Source organism: Perca flavescens, chromosome 20, assembly GCF_004354835.1.
Source record: "Perca flavescens isolate YP-PL-M2 chromosome 20, PFLA_1.0, whole genome shotgun sequence".
Classification (NCBI taxonomy): domain Eukaryota; kingdom Metazoa; phylum Chordata; class Actinopteri; order Perciformes; family Percidae; genus Perca; species Perca flavescens.
Window position 1 is genome coordinate 13,222,740 of NC_041350.1, and position 24,341 is coordinate 13,247,080.

Below are 24,341 nucleotides of genomic sequence, written 5' to 3' on the forward strand. Positions count from 1 at the left end.
GGCATAAAAGTAAAATGGATCAGGTGATCCTGGATAGCAAAACATGAAATTTCCAAATCTGTATCAATTTGATCCAGATTAAATTTTTTGAAAAACTGTGCCCTGGTCCCCTCAAGAGTCCATGGATCCCAGTTTGGACACCACAGTGGCCTAAAACCTGCACCTATCCCAGAAGCCATAGTCATAACTCTTATAGTTACAACTAAAAAACTCAAATGAAACACAAATAAAATGGTCCTGGGTGAAAATGTCTGAACAGTAGAATTTACTGTTTACATTTTACAAGGTGTTGTCAGGTTTAGCAGACTACACCATGATTCAAATGTAAACAAAGGTGGAGCCTGGATCCGAAAGCCCAAAATAAAAACAAAAGTATAAATTGTTGTAATATTTCCTGTAGAACTAAACCTGACTGATCCATCGCCAGGCTGCTGTTATAAGCTGATATTGGCTTACCACAGATATATAAGAATTGGCGTTTTATGTTGGCAGTTTTGCAATACTTACATGTATGCAAAATAGTCTACTGAAAGCCTAGGTCATTTTTAGAGACAGTGCTGCTGTTACATAATTTGTCCACCAGAGAGCACTCTGTATTGCCCTAAATATAGGGCACTCTATAACCATAGACAGTATGCCTATAACTAGTGCCCTTTATATAGATATAGAAGATATATTAAGGGCGCTACCTATAACATTTCACAACTATTTAATTTGAGGATCCTTAGTAAATATGTGTGTTATTGTAAATGGGTTTATGTGAGAAAAAAAGCCTAATAATAAAGGCCAATACATAGTCATTTTTACTCCCAACTATAATTGTTTGTTAACAACTTCAAAAATCAACAGCATCATGATGTTTGTTTTTTAATAGGCCTACATTTTAGACGACTGGTTCAGAAACACAATGCAGATCTACAAAATCAAAAGATTTGACCTTTAATGGCAGAGATAAAGCATAGGCCTAATGTAATACCATTTCACACCTGGAACAAATTTGAAGCAGCCCACAAAGACAATACAAATAAGTTAAAACGAGTTAAAAAAGTTTAAGACTTACAAAACCTTTTTTCGATATAAATGCTATGGTAAATGCTCAAAATCTCAAAAATGCTAAAATGCATTTAACCAACAGAAACTACATTTCCCAGGTTGCAATGCATTTCCTAGTTCAAAGGTCGAAGACGTTAAACGCATGCTGCCTGGAACGGGAACAACAACAAACCGCTGAATTAGCCAAACGTTAACATTGCCTTTACATTTCTTATTTTTCTGTGTTGGTACCGTTGCTCGTTATTGACAGAAATGTCCGGAAAGGCCAAGGATATCTTACAGATGGACCTGTATGGTTTACTTGGTATTGAAAGCACTGCTACAACAAAAGAGGTGTGTAAATAAGCTAGCTGTCAAGCTAGTTAGCTGGATAACTAATAGTGTAGCTAGCTATGTATGCCTTTACTTTACAGGCTGAGGGATGTTGTGTTGGCAGATAGTTTATCCGAGTGTTAGCTACCGTTAAATGTTAAAGCAGCTGTTTTTGCACAAGGAGAGACTGTAAGTAACTTAATGTTATGTGTCATTTTGCCTGCAAACAGGCTAACTCTATTAGCTAGCTTGCTACCATGGAGCTTGTAGCAGTGTGTGTTTGTATCGTGTATGCGTGTATAATAGCCACCAAGTATATTTCTCTGTAAGGAGAAACGCCAGGTAAGTAAAGCGGGGAGTGACATTCTAGGTCAGGCGAGAACCCAGGTAGCAAAAGACAGAAACACCGGTTGTCTCAATCGCAAAGGTGTGATACACCGAAAAGGCCACTTGGTAGCGACGTTGCATCAATCTTCTAGGGCTGCAACTCATTTTAATGGTCACTTAATCTGCCAGTTATTTTTCCGAATAACTGATTAATCGTTTGGTTTATGAAATGTCAAATTAAGTGGCAGTCACAATTTTGCATATCAAATTGCTTGTTTTGTATGACCAATAGTCCAAAACAAAACCCTAAGATATTCCACTCAAATAATGTAAAACTGAGAAGAGCAGCGAACGATCACAATGGAGAAGCTAGGAAATTGAATGTTTGGCATTTTTCTTTAAAATATTACTTAAAACAATGAATGACTTATCACAATTAAAAAGACCGCGAAAACAGAAAAGTTATCGACTACCGTCAATAACTTTTCTGTTGATCGCCTAATCTTTTAATAGACTAATTGTGTCAGCTCTAATGAATTCAACATAGTAAATTAATTTATGGTTTTGAGTCTCCCACCTCAATGTATATTCATTATCTAAAACTAAACCAACCTATCTGATCGCATATAAGCTCGTAGTGTTAATATGATTACATCTGATGAGGCCTGGAAAATGATGTAATACTATCGACAGCCTATTTACAAAAGGTTACATCTGTTTGCTCACCTCTGCACACTGCAGACAGAATTTTGTGCCTGCATGGATTTTAAATCAACTCCTTTACATTTCATTTCCCAGCCCAGAGCGGTTCACTGTGATGTCCTGAATCCTGCTTTTTCCCTACCACCACCTCTCCTCACAATTTCCAGCATATAGAATCCACAAGCCCAAAGGGAAATTAAAATTGCGGCCAAAACGAGGGAAGAAGTTAATTTCTTAATTGGATTTCCAAGTCCTCTCCTCCCCAGAGGATTATCCTAGAGACTTCCTCTTCCTCTAGCAGTTGTGACTTGGGTAGAATTGAGACTCCAACATTTAGATGTGTGTGTGTGTGTGTGTGTGTGTGTATGTATGTATGTGTATGTGTATGTGTATGTATGTGTATGTGTATGTGTGTGTGTGTGTGTGTGTGTGTGTGTGTGTGTGTGTGTGGTGGATTGAGTCTGGGGGGCTCAAAAATAAATCAAATGTGTGAAGACCGATGTCACCAGCTGTGCTACTTATCTCAGTTGTTTTACCCGCTGTGCCACCACCACTATCCGGCATGTTGTTTATCATAGAAAGAGGGAAGAAGCTCATCCCAGAGCCTGTTTATGTGAGCTAAGCCACATCTGTCCTGCATCTCCTCCTGGTTCTATTTAGCATCTCTTTCTCTTGTCACTGCTGTTGACCTTCTTTTGAGCTTGGCTGATAAATGCTGGGGGGAATGGCATGTCACAATCTATGATTTAAGGACTATGGATGACTGGGATTTGCTTTATCCTTGTAGTGCTGAGGAAGACTGTTGCGGAAGGCTATCCACCATGTAACAAGTTATGCACATGCATATCAGCAGGGCATGGGTAGTAACTGCCTTGTGTGTGTTTTACCTACCACAGATTGCTTGGTGAGACAATGTCAACAGTCAAGACCGCACAACATTTCTTGTAGTGTATTCAGCTACTTAAATTGTAGTGTATTGTGTGTGTGTGTGTGTGTGTGTGTGTGTGTGTGTGTGTATGTAATGTGTTGCAGTGTATACAGTAACTACATGCCTGCATGATTTACTTCTGACAGAGCATCCAATGACAGGCCTGGTGATTGCATTAATTATGATAAGCAAAATTATGTGATAAGCAAAATTATTATTGCATCCTAAGGTGTACTGGGGTACATCATCAGTGATGCACCGGGTGTTTCAGGTCGTTTCATCGCCCGGGCAATTTACGTTCAATGCATTGATCTGACCAACCTCCTGACATCATGTGACAAAAACCTGAATAACAGATTTGTTAGTTTTCCATTTCAATAAGCTTGGAATCATTCATTTGGTCAACAGTATTTAAAAAAAATCCTCAAGATGAGAATATTAACTTTTAATGGAAAGGTATCCAGATTCTTGATACCTTTCCATTACAAGTCAATATAGGATAATACTGAATGAATGCAGAGTTTGACTCAAGGGTTGACTGTCAGGTTCACAAGAGCACATGGGAAGTTAATCACAGTCTCGCTGTTTCTCTTTGTTACATACAATTTTTCTTCTTACTTTTTGCTCTCCTTTTCTCAGTATAGTCATGTCCTCATTGCCCCTGTCCTTGCTCCTCTTCTTCCTTTGTGCCTGTTATTATTTTGCTCCAGTAGATAATGCCGCGTAAATAGCAGAGCGTTGTAATTAAAGAGGATGGACCCATGGCAGATCAGGCAGCTAATCAGCCACACAGGCTAGGGGCCCTACCAGGGCTGTGCTGAGCCTGCACCAGTTTGTCAACTATAATTGGCACCAAAGACTGGTGTAATGAGGAAAAGATGTGGGCATGCAGTTAAGACTGTGGCAGGCAGGGATCAGGGAGGCACAGAGTCTGTTTTCCGCCAGGCACTAACCATTAGGCTACTGTTGGCCTGCTGCTGCATGATCTTTATTTGATTCCTTGGTTCCTCCTTCTGCACACTGTAGCGTGGGAAATAGTTACAATTTCTGCAACTCAGTTTGTCTCGCCTATGAGACAAGAAAAAAAGGCATGTGTCAGTCCAGTTTGCTCATCTCTAAGCACAAGGGACAGCGGTTGGTTTCAGCCCAGGAGTTCTTATGGTTTTCTCTTCACATGGTCTTACTCATAATGGATTCAGGAGCCAATCCTAAAAGGTCACGGTGAACTGCACAAAGATAATTGCGACAGTAATTGACTGGATTAGTCCTGATGGAAGATGCCACTCGATCTGAGAGCTCTTATCCACACATGTGCTAACCTCTTCAAAAGTTGGCCTGTGTTGGCTTCTACTTTGTAGGACCAAAGGGCTTCAGGGTCTTTCAGCATCAATTAAGGCTTGCGTGTTACGCCATTGATGGGAGTAATCATGTATTATTTAACAAAACAGCACTGGAGGCGCAGTATAGATGAGCTGTCTTAAAGGATGCTAGAGAGTGAAAAAGAAATGCAAGAAACAGGAGCTAGAGAGAAAGGGAAAATAACAGGTAGGAGAACTCAAATGTAGAGACGTATGTGTGTTAACTAGATCTTTAACTGAACTAAGTAAGACAAAGGAGAGCATCAATGATGACAAGTTATACTTGTCAAACAGCTTAACTGTGAGGTAATGTAGTGCAAACTGACAAAATATAATGCAGACTTGTTCACTTTGATGGACCACACAACTCAAGCAAGTTTTATGGATTTTCTTATAATTCATTTTCATATCATATCTGTAGAAAATCATTGGAAACCAATAGCTGCTTGGAGCGGTAGGGGAAAAAACACCAAAAAAAATCTTTGTTTAGGGCAGGGAGTTCTCCAACTACCTACCCATTGCTCAGGATGCAATGACTTTCATAATGGCCTTTCTTGCCTTTTTGCTTCATCTTGGTCCAAGAGAGGAACCACATTTCGTTCAACTGTACCTGTATACGAATGACAATACATTTGAACTTGAGTTTTACTTTTCATTTCCTTTTTTCGTACTTTATCAAAAGGAGAAAATTGGACGGAGCTATATTAGCAAGCAAAGACAAAAGAAAAGGGAGAAACAGACAGGAGGAGGAGGAGGATGAAAAGGGGAAGTAGGCTTAGGCCAACAGTAAGCGTATGTGTTTGGCTACAGTCCACAGCCCTGTGTGTCAGTCTAGATCTGTAGGAAGGCTCGGTGTGCCAAGCAGCAAGACTTAATATCTCTCAATGATGACCAATATCTTGGAACCCTCTCAAGGATTCAAGCTCTCATTAACTATTGGAACTACAACCAGAAAAAAATCTGATGTTGACCAAGAGAGAGAAGAAAAGACTTGTGACATTTAGGAGATGTCTGAGCCACAATAAGCTCCAGAGGGTTCATTGGAGGCTTGTTGCTTTCATGTAATGTGGAGTCTTAGCTCTTGTATCTTGGACAATGGGCATCCAGCCTAATGTGCCTAAGTTGACTGTCATGGAGACTCATTGGAGTTGCTGTTAAAAAGACTTGGACACTGATGGATTACACCATTCTGCTCAGTTCCCCTTAGAGTTGAGTTTTGTTTCCCCCCCCCAGTAAAGTCAGCTCTGTATGTTTTGGCGCGTATTCTACAGATACAGTTGTGCAACAACCCACAGGGAAACATTGAATATGCCAGAGAACACAATGTCAGATGCAACTGTTTCCCAGGCATGAAGAAAGGAGCTCCCAAATTCTGTGGCCTGTAGCATACTGGCAGAATATTTGCGCCTAGGTTTTTAACAAAACAAAACATGCAGAACATTGGCATGGCTGATAAAGGTGTGTGTGTGTGTGTGTGTGTGTGTGTGTGTGTGTGTGTGTGTGTGTGTGTGTGTGTGTGTGTGTGTGTGTGTGTGTGTGTGTGTGTGTGTGTGTGTGTGTGTGTGTGTGTGTGTGTGTGTGTGTGTGTGTGTGTGTGTGTGTGTGTGCGCGCTTAGATATATGGGGGATTTATATGCCAAGTCCTTAGCATGCAATGCATATGAGCGTGTGTTTTCGAGGTTGTGTGCCGAAAGCTTCTGCGCCGCACTCTTCAGCCCCTTCTGGTCTCCACCAAATGTTTTCCTGCTTCCCTTCTTTCTCCAGAGCAGAGATCTAATGAAAACCACCTTGTCATTAACTGGTACCTAGAAGGACCAATGAATGGTTAACATTCCAATCAGTGACCCAGAGTTAAAAAATCTGCTATAACTAAAACCTCATATGACATTACAATACTCCAAAGTATTGTTTAGTTTTTCCACTCTGGTTCTCTGAACACCCCCAAAAGTTTTGGCTACATGCCTAAGATATTAATGGCGGCCTTCTCAGATTTGTTACGGACAATGGCACTCTGTTCGTGTATGTTATTGTAAAATTTAAAAAAAAAAAAAAAAAAAAAGTTTGAATAAAAATGGACTAATACTAGGTTGCAACTCAGGCACATTGGGCAGTGGGCCTGAAAATAGTTATGAATTATTGCGCGGGTAATTCACCGTGGAGTATGTGCCGAGGTGGTTAGATTCCATTAACAACATGTCGTAAGGACACGAAGCAGAGGATCAGCTCAGGTGTTGATTTGATCCAAACAATACATCGCTGATTTTTTTTTTTATTTGAACACAGACCTCATTTCACCCCCAGTGCTTTCATGTCAGACTGTTACCATTTGTGCCATTATTTCAGTGGGACCATCATTTTTTATTCAGACTTTGGTTTTCTGGGCCAAGGCTGACAGGATAAAGATAATTGGTACAAAGAGTAAGAATTTAACTTTCACATGGCCAAAATCTGTGCTTAAGTGGATAATTCGTTCTCTTTGTGTCCTAATCAACATTTTCCACTCTACATAACTCTAGGGGTTCTTCTGTTTTTCTCCTAGATCAAGAAAGCTTATCGACAGAAAGCCTTGACATGCCATCCAGACAAGAACCCAGACAACCCAAAAGCAGGTGAGTGAGCCAGCAAATGTGCTTATCTCTTCAACTTCACTCCATTTTGAGCCACAGACCTCTGTCAGTCACTAGTAGAACTGGAACAAGAATTTATTTGTTTTATGCAATTTCTGCATTGTTTTCTAAAGATTTAGGGTTAATCATCGGACTGAACGGCCATCAAGCTCCAGAACCAAAAATAAATGCTCTAGAGTAGCGCTCTCAGCAAGTTGTACCCTGCCATACAGCCGAGCCACAGCACTCTGTAGGGAAGTCTAACTAGCGCCTGTCTCCCGTTGACTTTCTTGCCAGACAGGACCCGCCAAACACCAGCAGCACCATCATCACCACCACCACCAGCGTTTCCACACTCCATCTTCTTTGGCTTAAGTCCTTCCGCGGCCTGTCTCCAACCAGCATGTCAACAATTAGACCAGGAAATCTCATTGTAGCTTTTTATTGGAAAGGCACCTTGGACAAAAGACTGGTCATGAGGCATATTTTCAAGTGAGGTTTATGTGGTTGCTGGATGGTTCAGACAATTCCTGATTATGTCAGGAAAAAAAAACTGGGAAATTGGTGGGGTTGAGAGGGATAATACAAAAGCAGGGGGTCGGTTTTCCCAGAAATGGAAAAGAAGTGGTTTGGAGGGCCTCAACACTTGAACCCGCACATGTACAGACTTTGCTTCTATCGCACGAGAGCGGAGCAAGTCTTGGGATTTGCTACTCCTCAGGGAAAGGTTGTATGCATGGAAGAGGTGACTTGGGGGTCATGATTCCTCACTAACTGAAGACGCCCCCTCACTTTCCTCAACCCCCCATGTTGTGACACTCTGAGCTGCCTAGAGGGCATGGCAGGTCTCCCCCCAGTTGGATTTCATTCCAGCCCATTATATGCGTGTAGGTAACATGACCGCCTCTGCTGGCAGCATGATCTCCAGAGCCTCCTGTTAGTGTGCACTGCCAGTCCCCACAGGGAGTAACAGTATCGGTCCGTTAGGCTTCCCATCAGTGAATGATTAAGCCTGGCTAGTATAGTGCAGCAGTGTGGTGGTTGTGTGATGAAAAGTGGGATTGTGGTCTCTGTGTGTGTGTGTGTGTGTGTGTGTGTGTGTGTGTGTGTGTGTGTGTGTGTGTGTGTGTGTGTGTGTGTGTGTGTGTGTGTGTGTGTGTGTGTTAGATGACAACTGGAGAGGTGGGTTCTTGCGTGGTAGTGGTGATTGCGGCAGTGGCCCCTTGAGGTGCTCTAATGGATAATAGATGGAGAAGCCAATGGTTTGTGTGGAAATGCACGTCTATGTCATCAGAGGAAACTGGTTTCGTGAGACCTATGACACCTTTTTAAAGAATAAAATGTCTGTCTCAGGCCTGTGTCCCAGCTTCAGCTTGTCAGGTTCCCTTTACTTTCTTCACGTCACATCACCTTCTACTGTATCTCTTGTGTATAAGGTACCAAATTGACAAAAATTACTAGTTTTATCTTTGTGAAATTCTAGCCACTTTTTTGTTTTTATCTCATATTCCACATGTAAAACATTGGTTCCTTTTTCTTTTTTTTTTTTTTTTTTTTTTTTTTTTTTTTATTAAAGAAGTGTTTCTGTGTGTATCCAGTAGCAGAATGTTCATAGTTTTTTGTTTCTCTTGTCCCTTTCTTCTAGTGGAGCTCTTCCACCAGTTGTCCCAGGCTCTCGAGGTGCTAACTGATGCTGCTGCCAAGGTAAGATGACTGATGCCTCTCAACCTGTCAAGTGGTGATACACACTCACACAGAGACGCAATTCATCCTGGTGTCTTAATACTGTTTTTAGGCTGCCTATGACAAGATTTGCACTGCCAAGAAACAGGCAGAAGAAAGAACCAGGAAGCTAGATGATAAGAGAAAAAAAATTAAGCTTGGTGAGTACTTTTCCAAATTGGACAGCATCTCAAGGCTCTTGATTTGCTGATTTTAGTGTTTTTGTATTGTAAATAGTAATATTAAAATCAGTTTTGTGTGTGTGTGTGTGTGTGTGTGTGTGTGTGTGTGTGTGTGTGTGTGTGTGTGTGTGTGTGTGTGTGTGTGTGTGTGTGTGTGTGTGTGTGTGTGTGTGTGTGTGTGTGTGTGTGTGTGTGTGTGTGTGTGTGTGTGTGTGTGTGTGTGTGTGTGTCTTTGACAGACTTGGAGGCCAGAGAGCAACAAGCAGAAGCTCAGAGTCAGGAAGAGGTGCAAAACACTAGAACACTTGAAGAAGAGGTAAGAGAATTTATAGAAACCATATGAGAGATGATACTGCACCAAACGTTGCCTGGAGAAAATACAAAATAAAAGGTTCACTCTACTACAGGCCTCAGCAGTGATCTGAGAAGAAGGTATTTCAGTGCATCCAGGAAACTCTGAAGCACACCCAGGTGCTTTTCTTCTGTTTTTCGTCAAATGCTCCCTTCTAAATGAGTTGAAATCTTCCAAAGTCTTGGGTCAGGAACAAAGGCTCTTTCTGAAAGAGGCTTTCTTTCACTGCCATATCATAATTATCAGTAAACCCATTAGGTGATATTGCATGACTTGATGCACTTTGTTCAGATAGCCAATGATAAATAAAAATGTTGTGCGTGCTTCCAAGATGCGTCATGGCATGTGCTCAATGTGCTTAATACATGTAAAAATGTGGCCAAAGGTGGAGAAGGTAACCAGTAGGTGGCACTGTTCCATTTGTCTCATCTCAAGGGCTTATTTTTTCTTAACTGAAGAAACAAGGTGGTCGGAACACTCTCCTGGAAACACAGAATAGCAGAAAGGGTTTCTTAGAATGTGAGAGTTATACATTACATCAGTGCTTAATGAAGAGCTTAATGGAAGATGCATACTTTGCTGTCAAAACCAGTATGTCTGTTTGTGTACATAACTGTATTGTATGTGTCTGTTCCTACCAGATAGCCCGTTTGAGAGAGGAGGGATCCAGGCAGCTTGAGGAGCAACAGAGGCTCATCAGAGAACAGATCCAGAGAGAAAGAGAAGAACAGCAGCTGCAAACAGGAGTCTACAGTATGTCCATACCAATATTTAACCTAGTACACAGTCTGTTCCAGTCCATGTTTACCAAACCAGTTCAGTGCAGTCCTGTTCTACCTGGATAAATCCAGTTTGATCCAGGGAAGTCCTCTTACTATCCTGAAAGCCTCCGCTGGTGAACCCCTATGTTTCCCAACTTTCGTACTGTCAGTCCAATCATAGCAGTCACTAGGTTCCTTGTGGTTCACCAAATATTATGCACATAAAACAATAACTGAATGTATTTTTGAATTAAAGATTTGTACTTTGAAGAGGTCTATTTTAGTTTCTTGGCAGAAAGACAATTTGGCAAGATAACATAGGAATGCCAAGGACCATGCATGCATGCACACGCACGCATACAAACGCACACACACAGTTATCCATCAAACTTTTAACCTCTTGATAATACTGTTGCTTTAAAGCTTCAGTGTCTCCATTCTGGAGACATAAAAAAAGTAAGAGTCTTGTAAAATAAGACTATAGAAGTTTGGGTATTTAAAGAAAGTACTGGTTCTTGGCCCGAGACTTGGACCCCTTTTTGTGGCTGAACAATTACTCATGCATAGTCAGCACGTCTTTTGAGTCTTTCTTTCATTTGCGCGCAGTCAGGCCTCCCCAGCCCTCCCCTGGATCTGCACTCTGTCTGTTTCATCTCGAGATGCACTCAGTGGATCATCAGACTGTAGCAAGATCCATACATTTACCATCTGACAGCCCAAAATTGCTGTCCATCTGCATGAGTTGACTGCTATTTTGAGTGATACGTTTCTTTCCTTAACAAAACAATTCTTTTCTTGTCTTTTCACTTCACTGTCCCATCTCCCCTCCCTCAATTTGTTTTTCAGACTCAGGAGTGGAGAGATGTTCCAAGAGCAATGTGACCCCCAAATTGAAGGTAAGGCTTGCACCTATGGGGGTTTTAATCAGGGGACGAGACTAGGAAGAGAGGTCAGGATGAGAGTTGCAGTTCTTGGAGAGTAACACAGGGAGATGGATAAGAGGAACTGCTCCATCTGAGTGAAAGTGCCGGCAGAATCTCTGCGGAGATTTTGATAGAACCTTAGACATTTGTAATTCATTATTCAGGGACCACAAACGCTGTCTCACCAGTAAGCGCACATTTAACGCCCATTCCTCCGGAGTAGTTCCAACGTCGTCAGGAGACCTGTAACTATGCCAAGAGAGGGCTTATTATATTTCCTCCTGGAAACTGCCCAGCCTGTGTATATTAACGGACACTGGGGATGTTAGCTAATGTGTTTAGACATTTAAATCTGGTTTTAAAATTTGATAGCCATCTAGTGCATTTGTGTATTCAGTTAGAAAAACAAACAGCAGCCGTAAGACTGTCCGTATCACAGGTCACGTTGAAGGACATGGGAACATTACTGCATAAATATATCTCAGAGACTGGCTCTTGTCATTGACATTTAAAAAAAAAAAAAAAAAATTCTCTGTTTTAATTGCATCCAATTTTATTTATTTTTTAATTAATGTCTGTCTTGTGTTGTCTCTAGACTTGAAAACTGTGTTTTTTATTTGGTTTCTTCTGTCCAGTAAAAGTTATAATATATCTTTAACCTGATTCAAAATGAGCCCTGTATTCAAGATGAAACCCATCTCTGGGACTATTAGACATTTGATGTTCAGCAAAATGATTGACTGCATTGTGGACATTTGCAATAACTCTGACGTCAATCATTCCTACAAAACTAATTCCAGCGACATTTGACATTATTCCTGTGATATGTTCTGAGATCTAGATTTAGTGATGCAGAAAGCCAATTGGTTTGGTTCCACTAATATCTTTCTTATCTGTATATTTATTTAAACTAGGAGCAAGAGAACACAGCAATGTGTCAGTGTTGTGGGCTGAAACCGCAGACATCCCATCATGCAAATACCTTTAACATTTTATTCGAAGATTAATGGGTAAGAAGGTTATCAGTGGGTACAGGAGACTGTTCTTGGAAGGAGAATGTACATTGTCAACCCTAATTGTTGGTAAAAGAACGCTATGTAGACATGGAAATTCCCAGAAATCCTGTTCTCTGACAGTAAGCAGAATGTTGGAGCTGAATCAACACTTAGTGCTTGCCATTTATAATTCTACTTTAAGCAGTCAGTGTGATATATTGGCTAGACTGCTGTTCTTTCTACATGGATGGGAGAAGTTGCACAATATCTCTTTTCTAGGAGTACGGGAACTCGCATCAGTGTTTAGTGACAGGACTACAAGCAAGTCAAAGAATTTGATAAATGATCTTTTGTGGAGGTTCATTGGAACTGTTCAGCTCTTATGCAAAAAATAGTTGTACTATATGGTAATTTCTAAAACAACATTTACACAGTGCAGTATGGCAAGTGTCATGAATGAAAAATTGTTGCACAATCATCATAAATTAACCACAGTTAAAACAAACACATCTCACATCTTTCTGCTCATTGCAGAGTACCTGCTTTGGATTACTTAGTCATTATTGTGTCTGGTGTTGTGTTTTTTCTAATAAGGGAAGAAGTTTCACTCTCTCGATACTTCCAGCTTCTGAACTGGTTGCTGTTCCACTCTGGTCCCATATAACAGGCGAGTGCAGAATGAATAGTGGTCTATGGAGCTATACCCCTCAAAATCCACTTTTCTCAGGATATCATTTTTGTCTAGTAATTTGAATGTTACATTCGAAAGGGGAGGCTAAGAAAATACACACTGCTGAGTTTTTTTTTTTTTTTTTTTTTTTTTTAAAGTGGCTTTTTTTGTTCTGAAAAGCCTTTTAAAATGTCAATGACATCATACACATCGTACAGCCAGAGATACTGCTTTATGGAAATTTCTGAGTCACTTCCTTTTTCTCTCTCGAGGCATCAACAACACAGCTGACAGGTTAGGCTCTCCCTGTAAATACACGTGCTAGAATGAGGTTTGCTAATGTTTTAAAGACCAGGCCGAAATATTCACTCTGACATTCTGGTTCTGCTTTGGGTGCCGTCAACCGGGATCTCCAATCGTAATCAGTCCTTCACTGACCAATCAGCATTCATTAGCAGAATGCTAGCGTGTTATGGGCAACAACGACTCAACCTGCAAGAAATCGAAAGGACGTAAGTACTCGTTCATTCAACTTTCGACCTATAATCCCTGTTGAACTTGCAAAAACTACAATCAAATCTGAGATTTCTCAACGGCAATCAGGCGAAAGAGACAAATTTGGCCGTCCATAGAGTCCCATTCATTTTGCACTCGCCTGCGATTCCCCCCCCCCATCCATTTTAGCAGTCCGGCACCCTAAGTATGAATGGAAATTAACTGCAGGTCTCACAGGTGGTGCCAGGGTGATGTTCCAAGAGTTTAACAGTGTCTCTCTCCCGTAGCTCTTCTCTGTCCTGATGGTTATAATTTGTGTGTCCTCATAGCCAAGCCTACCTGGCATGCTTTTTCTCCTCATCACTTTTATTCGTCTTTCTCATTTCAGTTAAAGTGGAAGTGTAAAAAAGATGACGAGACGAATGGAGGCTACTCTCAAGACATTCTTTTCAGACTTCTACAAAAGGTACACATCCTAAAAATCGAATCATTGTTCCACAATGTTACAAGAGGAATCATTTATACAGCAAAACGCTTAACTTGTCTTGCCTTGCATTTTAGAACTCCTTTTACTTTTCACATGACGCATTAACCGTAAGCTACCATTTGGGTTGGGTAATATAATAAAATAAACCTTAAGGCCACCGAGGTAACAATCCTTTTAATATATCTGTATTAGGACAGGCAATGTTGTAAATTAATGAGCAGGACTGTTTTACAGGAATTTTTAATAATTAATGTGATAAAGTACTATTTATTATTAGTATTGACTGGATTAACCAAAAACAGACACTCCTAAGTGTTTAATCTATATCTAATTGTTTCTCAATGAAATCTTCAGATATATATCTCTATCTATCTATCTATCTATCTATCTATCTATCTATCTATCTATCTATCTATCTATCTATCTATCTATCTATCTATCTATCTATCTATCTATCTATCTATCTATCTATCTATCTATCTATCTATCTATCTATCTATCTCATATCGCAATATAAAACCAAATACATAAACTGTATAATGATAGAATTTGATCTCTTCATCCTCTGGTGTCCGAAAGCAGAGCTCCGTGGTAACAAACTTGCCTGCAGAGTCCGGCCACTTTTGAGGTCTGCATGACATCAGCGCTGTAGATTGTTTTATTCTTCCCCTTAAACAAGGCTCATTAAGTTTTGTTGCAGTGAAAGTGCTGAAGGCAATGTTGGAGTGCCTTTTTAAAGCCATGCACGACATTGTTTGTGCCCCTCTTACCAGGTGATTAAACAGTGCTGAGGGAGGCATTAGGAAATGTGCTCTTCTCATGCAACCCAGTACCACCTAATGGCATGATCGTCACAAGGGCTTTTGGTAGGGAATAGGTTGGCCTTAAATGAGGATAGGGCGAGTGTCGCTGACGTCAAGATGTCTGTAAAAAGGCGTATGAATTTCTCCTCTGCACGAACTCAATCAATATGGCTCCAGGCAGAAGGGCTGTGTCATAATGAAGACTGTGGGGAAAAAAAAAAAGTGTTCTTCCTTTTTTTTTATTCTTAAGCAAAGGGAATACATTTTAGAAAAAAGATTTTGTTTGAGATGGCAAGCTCCAATGAGTGATAGTTAATAGTTTGGGCAAGTCAAGCCACCGCTGGGTGGGAAAGTATGGTACGTGTATACTTGTGTATGTATACGTGTGCAGACTTGTGTACTTTGGCCGCTTGAAATAATAAATCTTCGGAAAAAACATAAGATATTTTTATTCTATGAAACCGAGGCCTTTTGAGAGTCTCCTTTGTCACTGTTGGCTTGCTCCAAACTGTCCTCCGTAGACCTTAGCATTCCTGGACTTTCCCCTTTCCCAGAAAGCTATATTTTCACAGGATAAGATTCTCTAAAGCCACGCCCATCCTCTTTGCTTTCAAGACCCTGCTTTAGGCGGGGAGAGGTTAATGAAAAAAGGCCTCAGTTATACATTAAAAACCCAGAGGATTAAAAAAAAACAATTGCTCTGCTAATGGCTGCCTTTAATAGGGATCCATTTTTTTTGTGTCATTTGCTGACGTGTTTCTAGCCTTCCTCCTCATCTCTCCATCTTCCTCGGACAGAGATCAGGGAATTTTTGAGATGCTCTTTGCCCCGCATCCTTTTTTGGCCAACCTATTCTCCCAGTTCTGATTTGTGGCAGGGAGTTGGATGAGAGCCATTTCTAATTTCAGCTCATTGATGCCAAAAATATTGTTTATTAAATGTTGTCATTGCACAAGGACTAACTAAAATGATCCAATATTACCTCTTATCTCTTGAGAAATTACAGTGGTCTCACTTTTGTTCATGATATTCTTTGCAGTGTTACTGGCTCGGTCCCAAACATACGAACCCTATCATTAGAGATTAAGTTTAATAACCAAACATATTCAATCCTAACTTTTATTCCAGAAGTCGGTTATATTCAGCTGTGTTTTCAGTTCTTCAGTCTGCATAAGCTTTGTGTTTGCATGGTTATGATTTGTGCTGTGAAAGAAAATACTAATTTAATTGTTCTGCATCTCTCCTCTTCCTCTATTTGACTTTTCTTTTACTCTCCCATTCCTTACCTTTTAGTATGGGGATGTTTCAAATGTGATTGTATCGAGAAAGAAGAGAGGAAGCGCTGTGGTTGAATTTGCAACAGTGAGAGCAGCTGTAAGTACCTAACTCTTCCCCAGTCAGCGTCCTCATTCTGTTTGTTCAATAATGGAAATCTTCACCAAAGCAGAAATTTGCATAGAGCCACATTTGTTTACCACTCACTTACCTCAAAGTCTCTGGTCACCTGCTGAGTTTGATTATTACTAAGAATGACAGCTGTCATAGACTTCCCAGCCTCAGGACATTTTCGGCGACCTAAACGAATGTTTCAGTCGTTCTGTAGTGTAGAGATCTCTGTGCTGATGGGAACCATTGGACGGAAGAACTTGAGCCGCTTCATTGTTCCACACTGTCTGGATCCTCAGGCCCTTTGTCGTGATGTTGTACTATTTTGTTGTGGTTTCCTCCCCACAACGTGTGGTTTTGCTCCAGAGAACATGTCTGCCAGTCTACACGGATCTGGGCACAGGTTCTGTGGTCTCTGCCTGCCCATCTCCAGGTCCCAGCCTAGCTCTGGGAGTTGGCCCAGTTACAATACACCTTTGTCCTCGTCTACACGTGTTTTTCATATGTAGACTATATAATACCCAGGTGTAGGGTGGATACAACACAAATTTTACAGCTTTCAGGACAAGGAGAATGTTTTTTTTTTTTTTCCCTAATAATCTACTGGTAGAGAAACCCTCCGAAGATCCACTAACAAACTATTTTATGTTTTTTTGTTTTGTTTTTGTTTTTAGGAGCTGGCAACTAAGAATGAAAGTGGCCTGAGTGAAAATCCTTTGAAGATTTCATGGCTCGAAGGACAGCCCGAGGTTATTGCTCCAGCATCTCAACCTGGCCAGTTCATGTCTTTACAGGTACCACTATAACCCAAAAGTGTATTGTTGTGATTCTCTCCCTCTCTTTTAAAGCATATCAGCCATATGTTACAGAATCTTCCCATGTACACAGCTTCCAACATAAATACTATTGCCTAAACACTGTCCCACAAAGTGAAGTATGTAAACCTTCTGATTAGTGGTGCTAATATTACCGCAGTGCTTGCACTCCACTCGCCAGGTCTAGAACAATGTGTTTGGTTAAATGGGCCTCAGTTTATTTTCTTTGGAGTGGTGAGACACTGGCCCATAGCACCCGGTCGGCCACTCATTAACAGGCCTGACCTGGGAGATCCTAGGAATCCTGTGCTTCACATAACAACCCAGAAGAAGTGGTGTGCAATAATGTTAGCCTGGCACGTAAGACTGACTAAAAACCTGTGTCTCTATATTGCTATTAATAATAAAATAGCATTTTTTTTTTATTTAACATTTTCTTTTTGATTATTGAACATTTTAACATCTTTCTTCTGAGGGGTGGTGGTCTAATTTTGAATTTGAAGGATTTACCTTCTTCCAAGCCCCAAAATGTTTTATTGAGAAAAATTATCTTAAAACATTTTCCCTCTGATGTTTTGCCTCTTGTGATTCGGAAATCACAGTAGTCCGTACTGCAATCTCGACTTTTTTAATTGATTTTGCATGCCTGATATTTTGTCTTTTGCTGCCAGACCACATGCAGACACCAAAGGCGCACTAACTCTTTCCGTGTCCATGATAATCTCATTTCAACTATATCAACTGAGAATCTACAACGTTTTTCATTAGATTAGTATGAAGTAATGTTTTTCACCTGTGATGTCCATACTTCTCCTATATTATGATCTTTACCTGTGAGAGATTGGCAATCGGTAGACTCTCTCCGTCTACTTATCTGGGTCTCGAGAGCTGCTGCTGAACTGGGTTCCACCCCTCAACTCAGTGCGGTGTCTCAGTGACCCCCCCATGTGAGACTCTGCATGCACACTGGGACTTGTCACACTAATCTCTTTAAATGTTATTATGGTAAACCGGGTTGCCTTACAGATATCCAAAGCTGATTGCTTCATCTTTTTTTTTGTTCTGCACTCTAGAATAAAAACATTACTATGTCCGGGTAATTTTCGCATTAGCTCTCAGCGAGAATACTTCTCATTAAAGAGGCCCCACATGACATAATGGGGTGAACCACTGTAGATATTAGTAATGTTGTTCCACATCTGGCCTGGGGTCAGTGGACATGGGAGGCATTTGAGAAAGAGAGATAGAGGTAATAAGAAGCCCAAGCATTGGAGGTCCTTCTCCCCGGACTCTATCTGAAATCTAAAAATCAGATTCCTCTCCTGTCGTCTACCCCTCCATTGCAACCCCACACCATCCAGCTGCAATCACATAGGAGCAACTTGGGTGAGGACTTCACTTCTTTAACCTCATCAATCCAAACCGTGCTCAGAGAGTCAGGGTCTCACTACAGGGAGCTCAGAGACAAAGATGTATGACTTCAGCCTAAGCTTCAGTTCCAGCACTGCTGTGCTGACTAAATGAATCTGGGGCCTAATTAAGAGTGGGGGGTGGTTGGTTATGACAGCAGATATGACATAATTTATACCAACCCCACTGCATTCACCTAGTTTTAACCACCATGGTTATTAAACATTTCAAAATCGGGAAGGGCCACATCTTCCACACAACTTGTGGTATTCCTGACTTGTTTCAGCCCCATCTTTTGGGAAAGGATCTAGTTTTATCTCCATACTGTTCTTTGTTGGGTCTTGACAGATGTAAGTGCTTAAGTCATTATTTACACTAGCATTTCTTCTAGCATTGTATTGCTGCAAATCTTTGAATTCTGAATGAGTCAAGGTGCCTGACTGAACCTGAAGTAAAGATAATACACAGTTGTTTTTTTTGTAGTGTGTGATTATGGCCTGTGTGGGGTGCAGGGCTCAGATAATGTTTAATGAGAGCTGTGAACGGCTGCTGCATCAAAATATGATTTCACGTGTGTGGCTGATTTCACGGAGTCTGACGAATTATTCATATCTGACCTTCCAGACTGTCTCGGATATAAAATCACTATCTTACCATTTGCTTTGTCTTTGCCAGACGTAATGTTTGTGTTTCCGTAGATGTAATACCATCATTAATCACTGTGTCTTGATTCATGGTTTATTGCGTAGTTTAGCGTACCCACATTTTAACGGAAATCTATCATAAAGGATTTTAATTTGATCTTTCTACGCCTGCTTCTTCCATCTAGAGCTGAAGAGTAATCGCAGGCTTGTCACGACACAAACCAGATGCAGCAGATCAGCTATTCTGGGATTGTTTTTCCAGTCTGCCAGTGTGCTAGTGCTCAAAAAGTGCACTCTCACCTAAAATAGCCCCTAAATGTGGATAAGATGCTCTGTATGTGGCCATGCTGTTGGCACATTCAACCCTGGCCTCCCCCCTCTCTAAGTGCAGATAAGGGACTTCTAAGAGGGAGACTAGCAGGCTTTTGTATTTTGCTGTGATCAGACCCAAAAGGGGGAAATTATATTAATAATATTGTGTATCACATTTGAATGGATATAGGAGAGAGATGGGCAGTATATCTCATTATGTGCATCTGAAGTTATTGATGATTTATAGTGTGCATATAGTGGGACACTCGAGGAACAAAAGACCACACAGTTCATAGAAAAGATACACTGGTTTATGATAGCTATGTGTTTGCATTTTTTTCATCAGACACTGAATGAATTGGCCTGTGTGATTATAATTTGGTAAGATTTTCATAATTATTGTGTTTACGCCCAGCTCATCATGCATGTCATGAGAGGGAATAGCTGTTGTGGATTAGCTTGGCCCTCGCCGTCTATAGCCTAATAATATGTTCTGACACGATACAGACAGCATAAACAATATCAGTTTCAAAAAAATCCCCTTTTTGTGTGTAAAACCATGCAGCATATTTCAGTAGCATCAGGTTGTACTGGTAGATACAATTACAGTAGACGTATCCCATCTCTTATTTGCCAAAACAATATTTTTAGTTCTTTTAGTTAGTACCTGACAAAATAAATAACTCTTGAGTTATATGAGTGCAACTCTTTAGTGAGATGACAGGGTTTCTTGGTATTCGGTATGAAATTTTAGATTTTTGGAGGGGGAGAAGTAGTACCAGATGTGATCGGGATACTTCACAGCTCGAGCCAGTTTGTGCTGAGCAGACAAGATAATTTGTCCTCAATTACAGACTCTTTCTTCTCACATCAGTCATGTGGCCGAACACTTGTTGAGCACAAGTGTATGTGATTCTTCGCACTGAGCGCTCTTGTGTAGACAGAGTCATAGCAGCCAAGGTCTATTGTCTGCAGGAATGTTCTTTTTTCAGAAAAAAACAGACCGGAAATGTTAATTCTTGAAAGTTATAACGAATAAGGATGGGTTTTCATAAAATGTCTGTTTTTTTTTATATCAAGAAGGGCTGAAGTGCATTAAAAATACCAACATTTGTTGGTATTGTTTTTTTTAAATATTTTTTATAGGTTAAAGTTTTTTACCCTTACTTAGTATTCAAATTGTCTGTCCGACATGGCAAAATTCTTCTTTCTCCTGCGAATAAATGAGGCTTGATGGTTAAGGGCCATTGTAGCAGACAGGGTAACACTGTCCAATAGAGAGTCCGTGTGACTGATTAGCTCTTTCTCCTGCTTATCTGGAAAAGGCAGGCTGTATTGAAATGTCTGACAAATTGCAGACACACCCTGGTTAACTATTAACTGTCACCTCTTCATGGTACAGGTGTGTCACAGAGCAGGGCATGTCTAACAACTCAGCAGTTGCTTCAAAGCCCAGTTTACTGTGTTATAGTGTGTTCCAGTATTTGTGACTAAGTGATATCCTGCTTGACATGTCTGTCTAATTTAGGCTTGTGTGTCTCTCCACCTTGAAATAATGTTGTGGGTGGATGTTGTGGTGGATAATCCCACGCTATAATTTTTCTAGAAACTGTTAGGCAAGGCTAATAGCCTCCACAGTGACAGTTGAAAAGCCAAATAAATGTCTGTCCATCAGGGTGTGTAAACAATCATATATGAGCTTTCTTAAAATGTTGACACAAGCTGTTCTATCCACAAAACCACTAATCGTGGAATGTGAAAGATATTTTTCTTTACTTCCCCCAAATACAAAACGGTACATTTTTCAGTGCACAACAATGTTTCATGATGTGTTATTGTCATAACATATACAAGGAAAATGGTCAGTGATATCCACTTTAAAATGGGAGATGGCAAAACCGATATACAGTGTAGGCGTACCCACAAACATGGCTGTTTCTGTTTAGGCATGCATATAATTCTAAATCTATTGCTAGAAGCAGGACACTTGTGGTTCGTATATATTTTTCAGCATGAACCATGTGGAACTTAGGAATTTGACTGGTTCTGGGTTTGCCCCACAGCTTTTCCTGGCAACCCCCCACTAAGGCACAGACTGAGGCTCTGTCTTGTCTCCCCTCTTCAAACCTGAGGAAAGTGGACCTAGATTGTCAAATCTAAATTGCACAAATCTCAGTTTGACGAGCAACTGAGAGTTTTGCGTGCTTACATGTACACACAGTACATATGTGTTTCTCTCTACTTTTGTGCCAGTGTATATGTGAGATTCAAGCGTGCTTTTTTCACGTGTTGGCGGACTGTTTGGTCAGAAGGTAGTGTTTAAACCCTCATCAGTACTTTTGCTGCAGTAATGGATGTCTCTGGTCCTCCTCCCTCGACACCCCCTGCATATGTGGAAGTATCACATTACCCTTTACCACTTTCCTTCTCGTGCGCCACTCACCAGAGCATTGGACTCTGATTTGCAGCTAAGAAAACAGCCTGCTTCGGCTTTTTTTTTTTTTTTTTTTTTTTTCCGTCTAAGGTCTTAGACCTGTGGCCTGGCTTGGTCTGCAGCCCAACCTGCCACCACTGGCTGGCTTTTATTGGAAGCAGAGCTAAGTGTTTGTTTTCACTGCATTGTTGGGAATGAGAGATGGGGGGTACCTCGGTCTACCTTTGAGTGGGGCCTCTGGGATGCGTGCGGAGGAAAAATTGCCCTCTGCACACAATAGATTGGCAAGCACGCCAAGAGCCAAGACATCACAGCTCGAGGACCTTGGAGTCCAGCCGCAACTTTTCTTTTCTTAAACACAACACTCTTAAGCCTTAACAGCCGTTGTCAGTGCTGTGCTGTGTGGGGGATTACATTAGCAAAGGAAGAACGTTAAAGAAGCTCCAACATATGTCAAGCTTTGAGTTTGACATCCGACAAAGTTCGATTATTAACTTAACCATTGTATCACCTCTGTAAGGGTGATTGTAGGGAGAATATTAATTTTGTGTGGTTGTATTTTTTTTGTTTAACCTTTTCAAATAAGATGTTTATTTTGTAACAAATGCTGTGGACCAGACAATATCTGTTGCTCTATAAAAGGGTAAGCTTCTAATCCTAGAAAGCTGCTGTATCAGCTACAAAAAGTAACATCTTTTTCTGAAATAAACAAAAAAGGCAGAATTTTTAATCCAATGTATCCATCTTTTCATAGTAGATTACCTCCATTAAAACTTAGGTGAGGCAAGTTCTCACCAAAGGTTATTTGTTATATATACTTATTGCCCAGGGATCATAAAATCAGATATCTCCAGATTTATTTCCAGTATGTTCCCAAGAAGGGTCTCTTATTGTTCCAAACTTTTCGTAAACCCGTCATCTAACACCTGGCTACTATGCTGTCTAATTGTGGTGTTTGTCCATCACCTGGAGAACATCATCCAGGATGGAAGGGCCCAGGTCGAAGCTGAATGAAAAGCCACTGTCTTCCTCCTTATGCTGTCCAACAGTTTTGTCACATGTCTCTGTGGAGTCTTCATCCTTGTCTGAATTCAGGCTGCCCCGTCCAAGGCTGTGAGCCAGATTTGGAGCGACATTATTCCCTCTTTGGTACTCATCCTCCTTTTCCATCGCCGCTTCCCCTTCCTCACTGTCCAGCAGTGGCATAGAGCTGCATTTCTTTCTCCTCTGGGAGGTGTTGTGCATGTGGCCTATATGCAAGTTGGGGCTCTCTGAGCCCTCGGCCTCATCCAGGTTCAGACGAGGGGGCTTTGGCGGTGGAGGGCAGGCCAAGAAGAGATTCTGTTCGCTCTGAGAGCTTCGTAGAAGCAGATTGTGGCCCATCTTTAAGAAGGAAAGGTCTCCAAAGCTGTCTGTGTGGGCATCGTTACCAATGTGTGAGATGTGGCGGAAATCAGACAGTGGTAGGCTAATCATGTTGACAGACAGCACCTCCCTGCGCTTGAAGGTCCTGCTGGACCAACGACTTGAGGATGGCTTTCTGTACAATGATGTTCTAAGTGGCATCTTGGCAGATCTGGTTGAGATAGACCTAAATGTTTTTATTTATCCTTTTTTTTTTTTTTATTCTTAGTCTTTGTATCCTTTTATATTTCCTCTTTTGTTTGACACTGAATCCTTAGTGTTGAAATGTGAAGTGGTGAATGCTGACAAGCATAGTTCCATCTGCATCAAAACAGAAGAAAAGAGAAATTATTTAACAAATCCAAGTCTTATACCAACTTTATAACACTGCATTATCAATTAATTTTTGATAATCCAGGCTTCCCTCACATCATGGTAAAATATGGAGCAGGTATGTAATTCAGCACCAGATGTAACTATTGGACTCATTCAGTCGGCTTGATGTGAATCGGCAGCCATTGTTTAGAGATTACACCTGCTCCACTTGATTTTGATTTATTAAAGTTCAATATTATTTGGCAGCAGAGGGATTTTCCAACAATGCTTTGAAGCTTCCATTTCTAAATATTTACTTTTCAAATCCCTGTTTTTTTCCCTTAAATGCAGGTGTGGTCTGCTGCCTATCCTCTAAAGGAAGTCTATCAGCCTCCTTAAGACTTCCAGTAACAAAAGCAAGTCCCACATGGTAATTGTCCTGCGTGTAAGTGAATCATACCTCTTCACATTTTGTTTTTGGAGAACATGAGGTTTTACCGTAACGTCTGTCAGAAATCATGATAACTTCACTTTGGAACACATGTTTCTGATTCTGTGAAAAATACAAATAGCTGGGGTGCAGTCAGTTTATTTTGTTGTTGTGTGAGAGTAATGCAGTGATTTTGGATGTGGAAGTTAATAAAATTAGATTTTTATTCAACATCACACTGTAGGCATTCAATTTCAGAATAATTTATTTATTTTTTTAATGTAGTTTGGGGATTTCATATAAAAGATTTACATCCACCAAAACACATCTTGGTCCAAATGAAACAATAAAATATATATATATATATATATATATATATATATATATATATATATATATATATATATATATATATATATATATATATATATATATATATATATAAATATAAATATAAGTTTGTCAAAAAAGAAAGTAATTTTGCGTTCCGTGACCTGTAATCATTTTATGGAGTA

At 40.5% G+C, this 24,341-nt stretch overlaps 1 protein-coding gene across 2 annotated transcripts in view; it reads left to right on the forward strand.

Annotated features, from left to right (window-relative positions):
- The first annotated feature begins 1,163 nt into the window (after positions 1-1,163).
- Positions 1,164-24,341, forward strand: part of dnajc17 (DnaJ (Hsp40) homolog, subfamily C, member 17) — a 33,420-nt gene continuing 10,242 nt past the window's right edge. Inside the window, exons 1-11 of one of the 2 annotated variants that reach the window (XM_028565975.1) lie at positions 1,164-1,386; positions 7,220-7,289; positions 8,932-8,990; positions 9,082-9,169; positions 9,430-9,506; positions 10,184-10,295; positions 11,150-11,199; positions 13,775-13,852; positions 15,970-16,050; positions 16,737-16,856; positions 23,748-23,841. In XM_028565975.1, coding sequence (XP_028421776.1) covers positions 1,306-1,386; positions 7,220-7,289; positions 8,932-8,990; positions 9,082-9,169; positions 9,430-9,506; positions 10,184-10,295; positions 11,150-11,199; positions 13,775-13,852; positions 15,970-16,050; positions 16,737-16,856; positions 23,748-23,795 — 864 coding nt within the window. In that variant the 5' untranslated portion in view covers positions 1,164-1,305 and the 3' untranslated portion in view covers positions 23,796-23,841. The remainder of the gene's footprint in view (positions 1,387-7,219; positions 7,290-8,931; positions 8,991-9,081; positions 9,170-9,429; positions 9,507-10,183; positions 10,296-11,149; positions 11,200-13,774; positions 13,853-15,969; positions 16,051-16,736; positions 16,857-23,747; positions 23,842-24,341) is intronic. The other variant, XM_028565974.1, reaches the window with a different exon arrangement.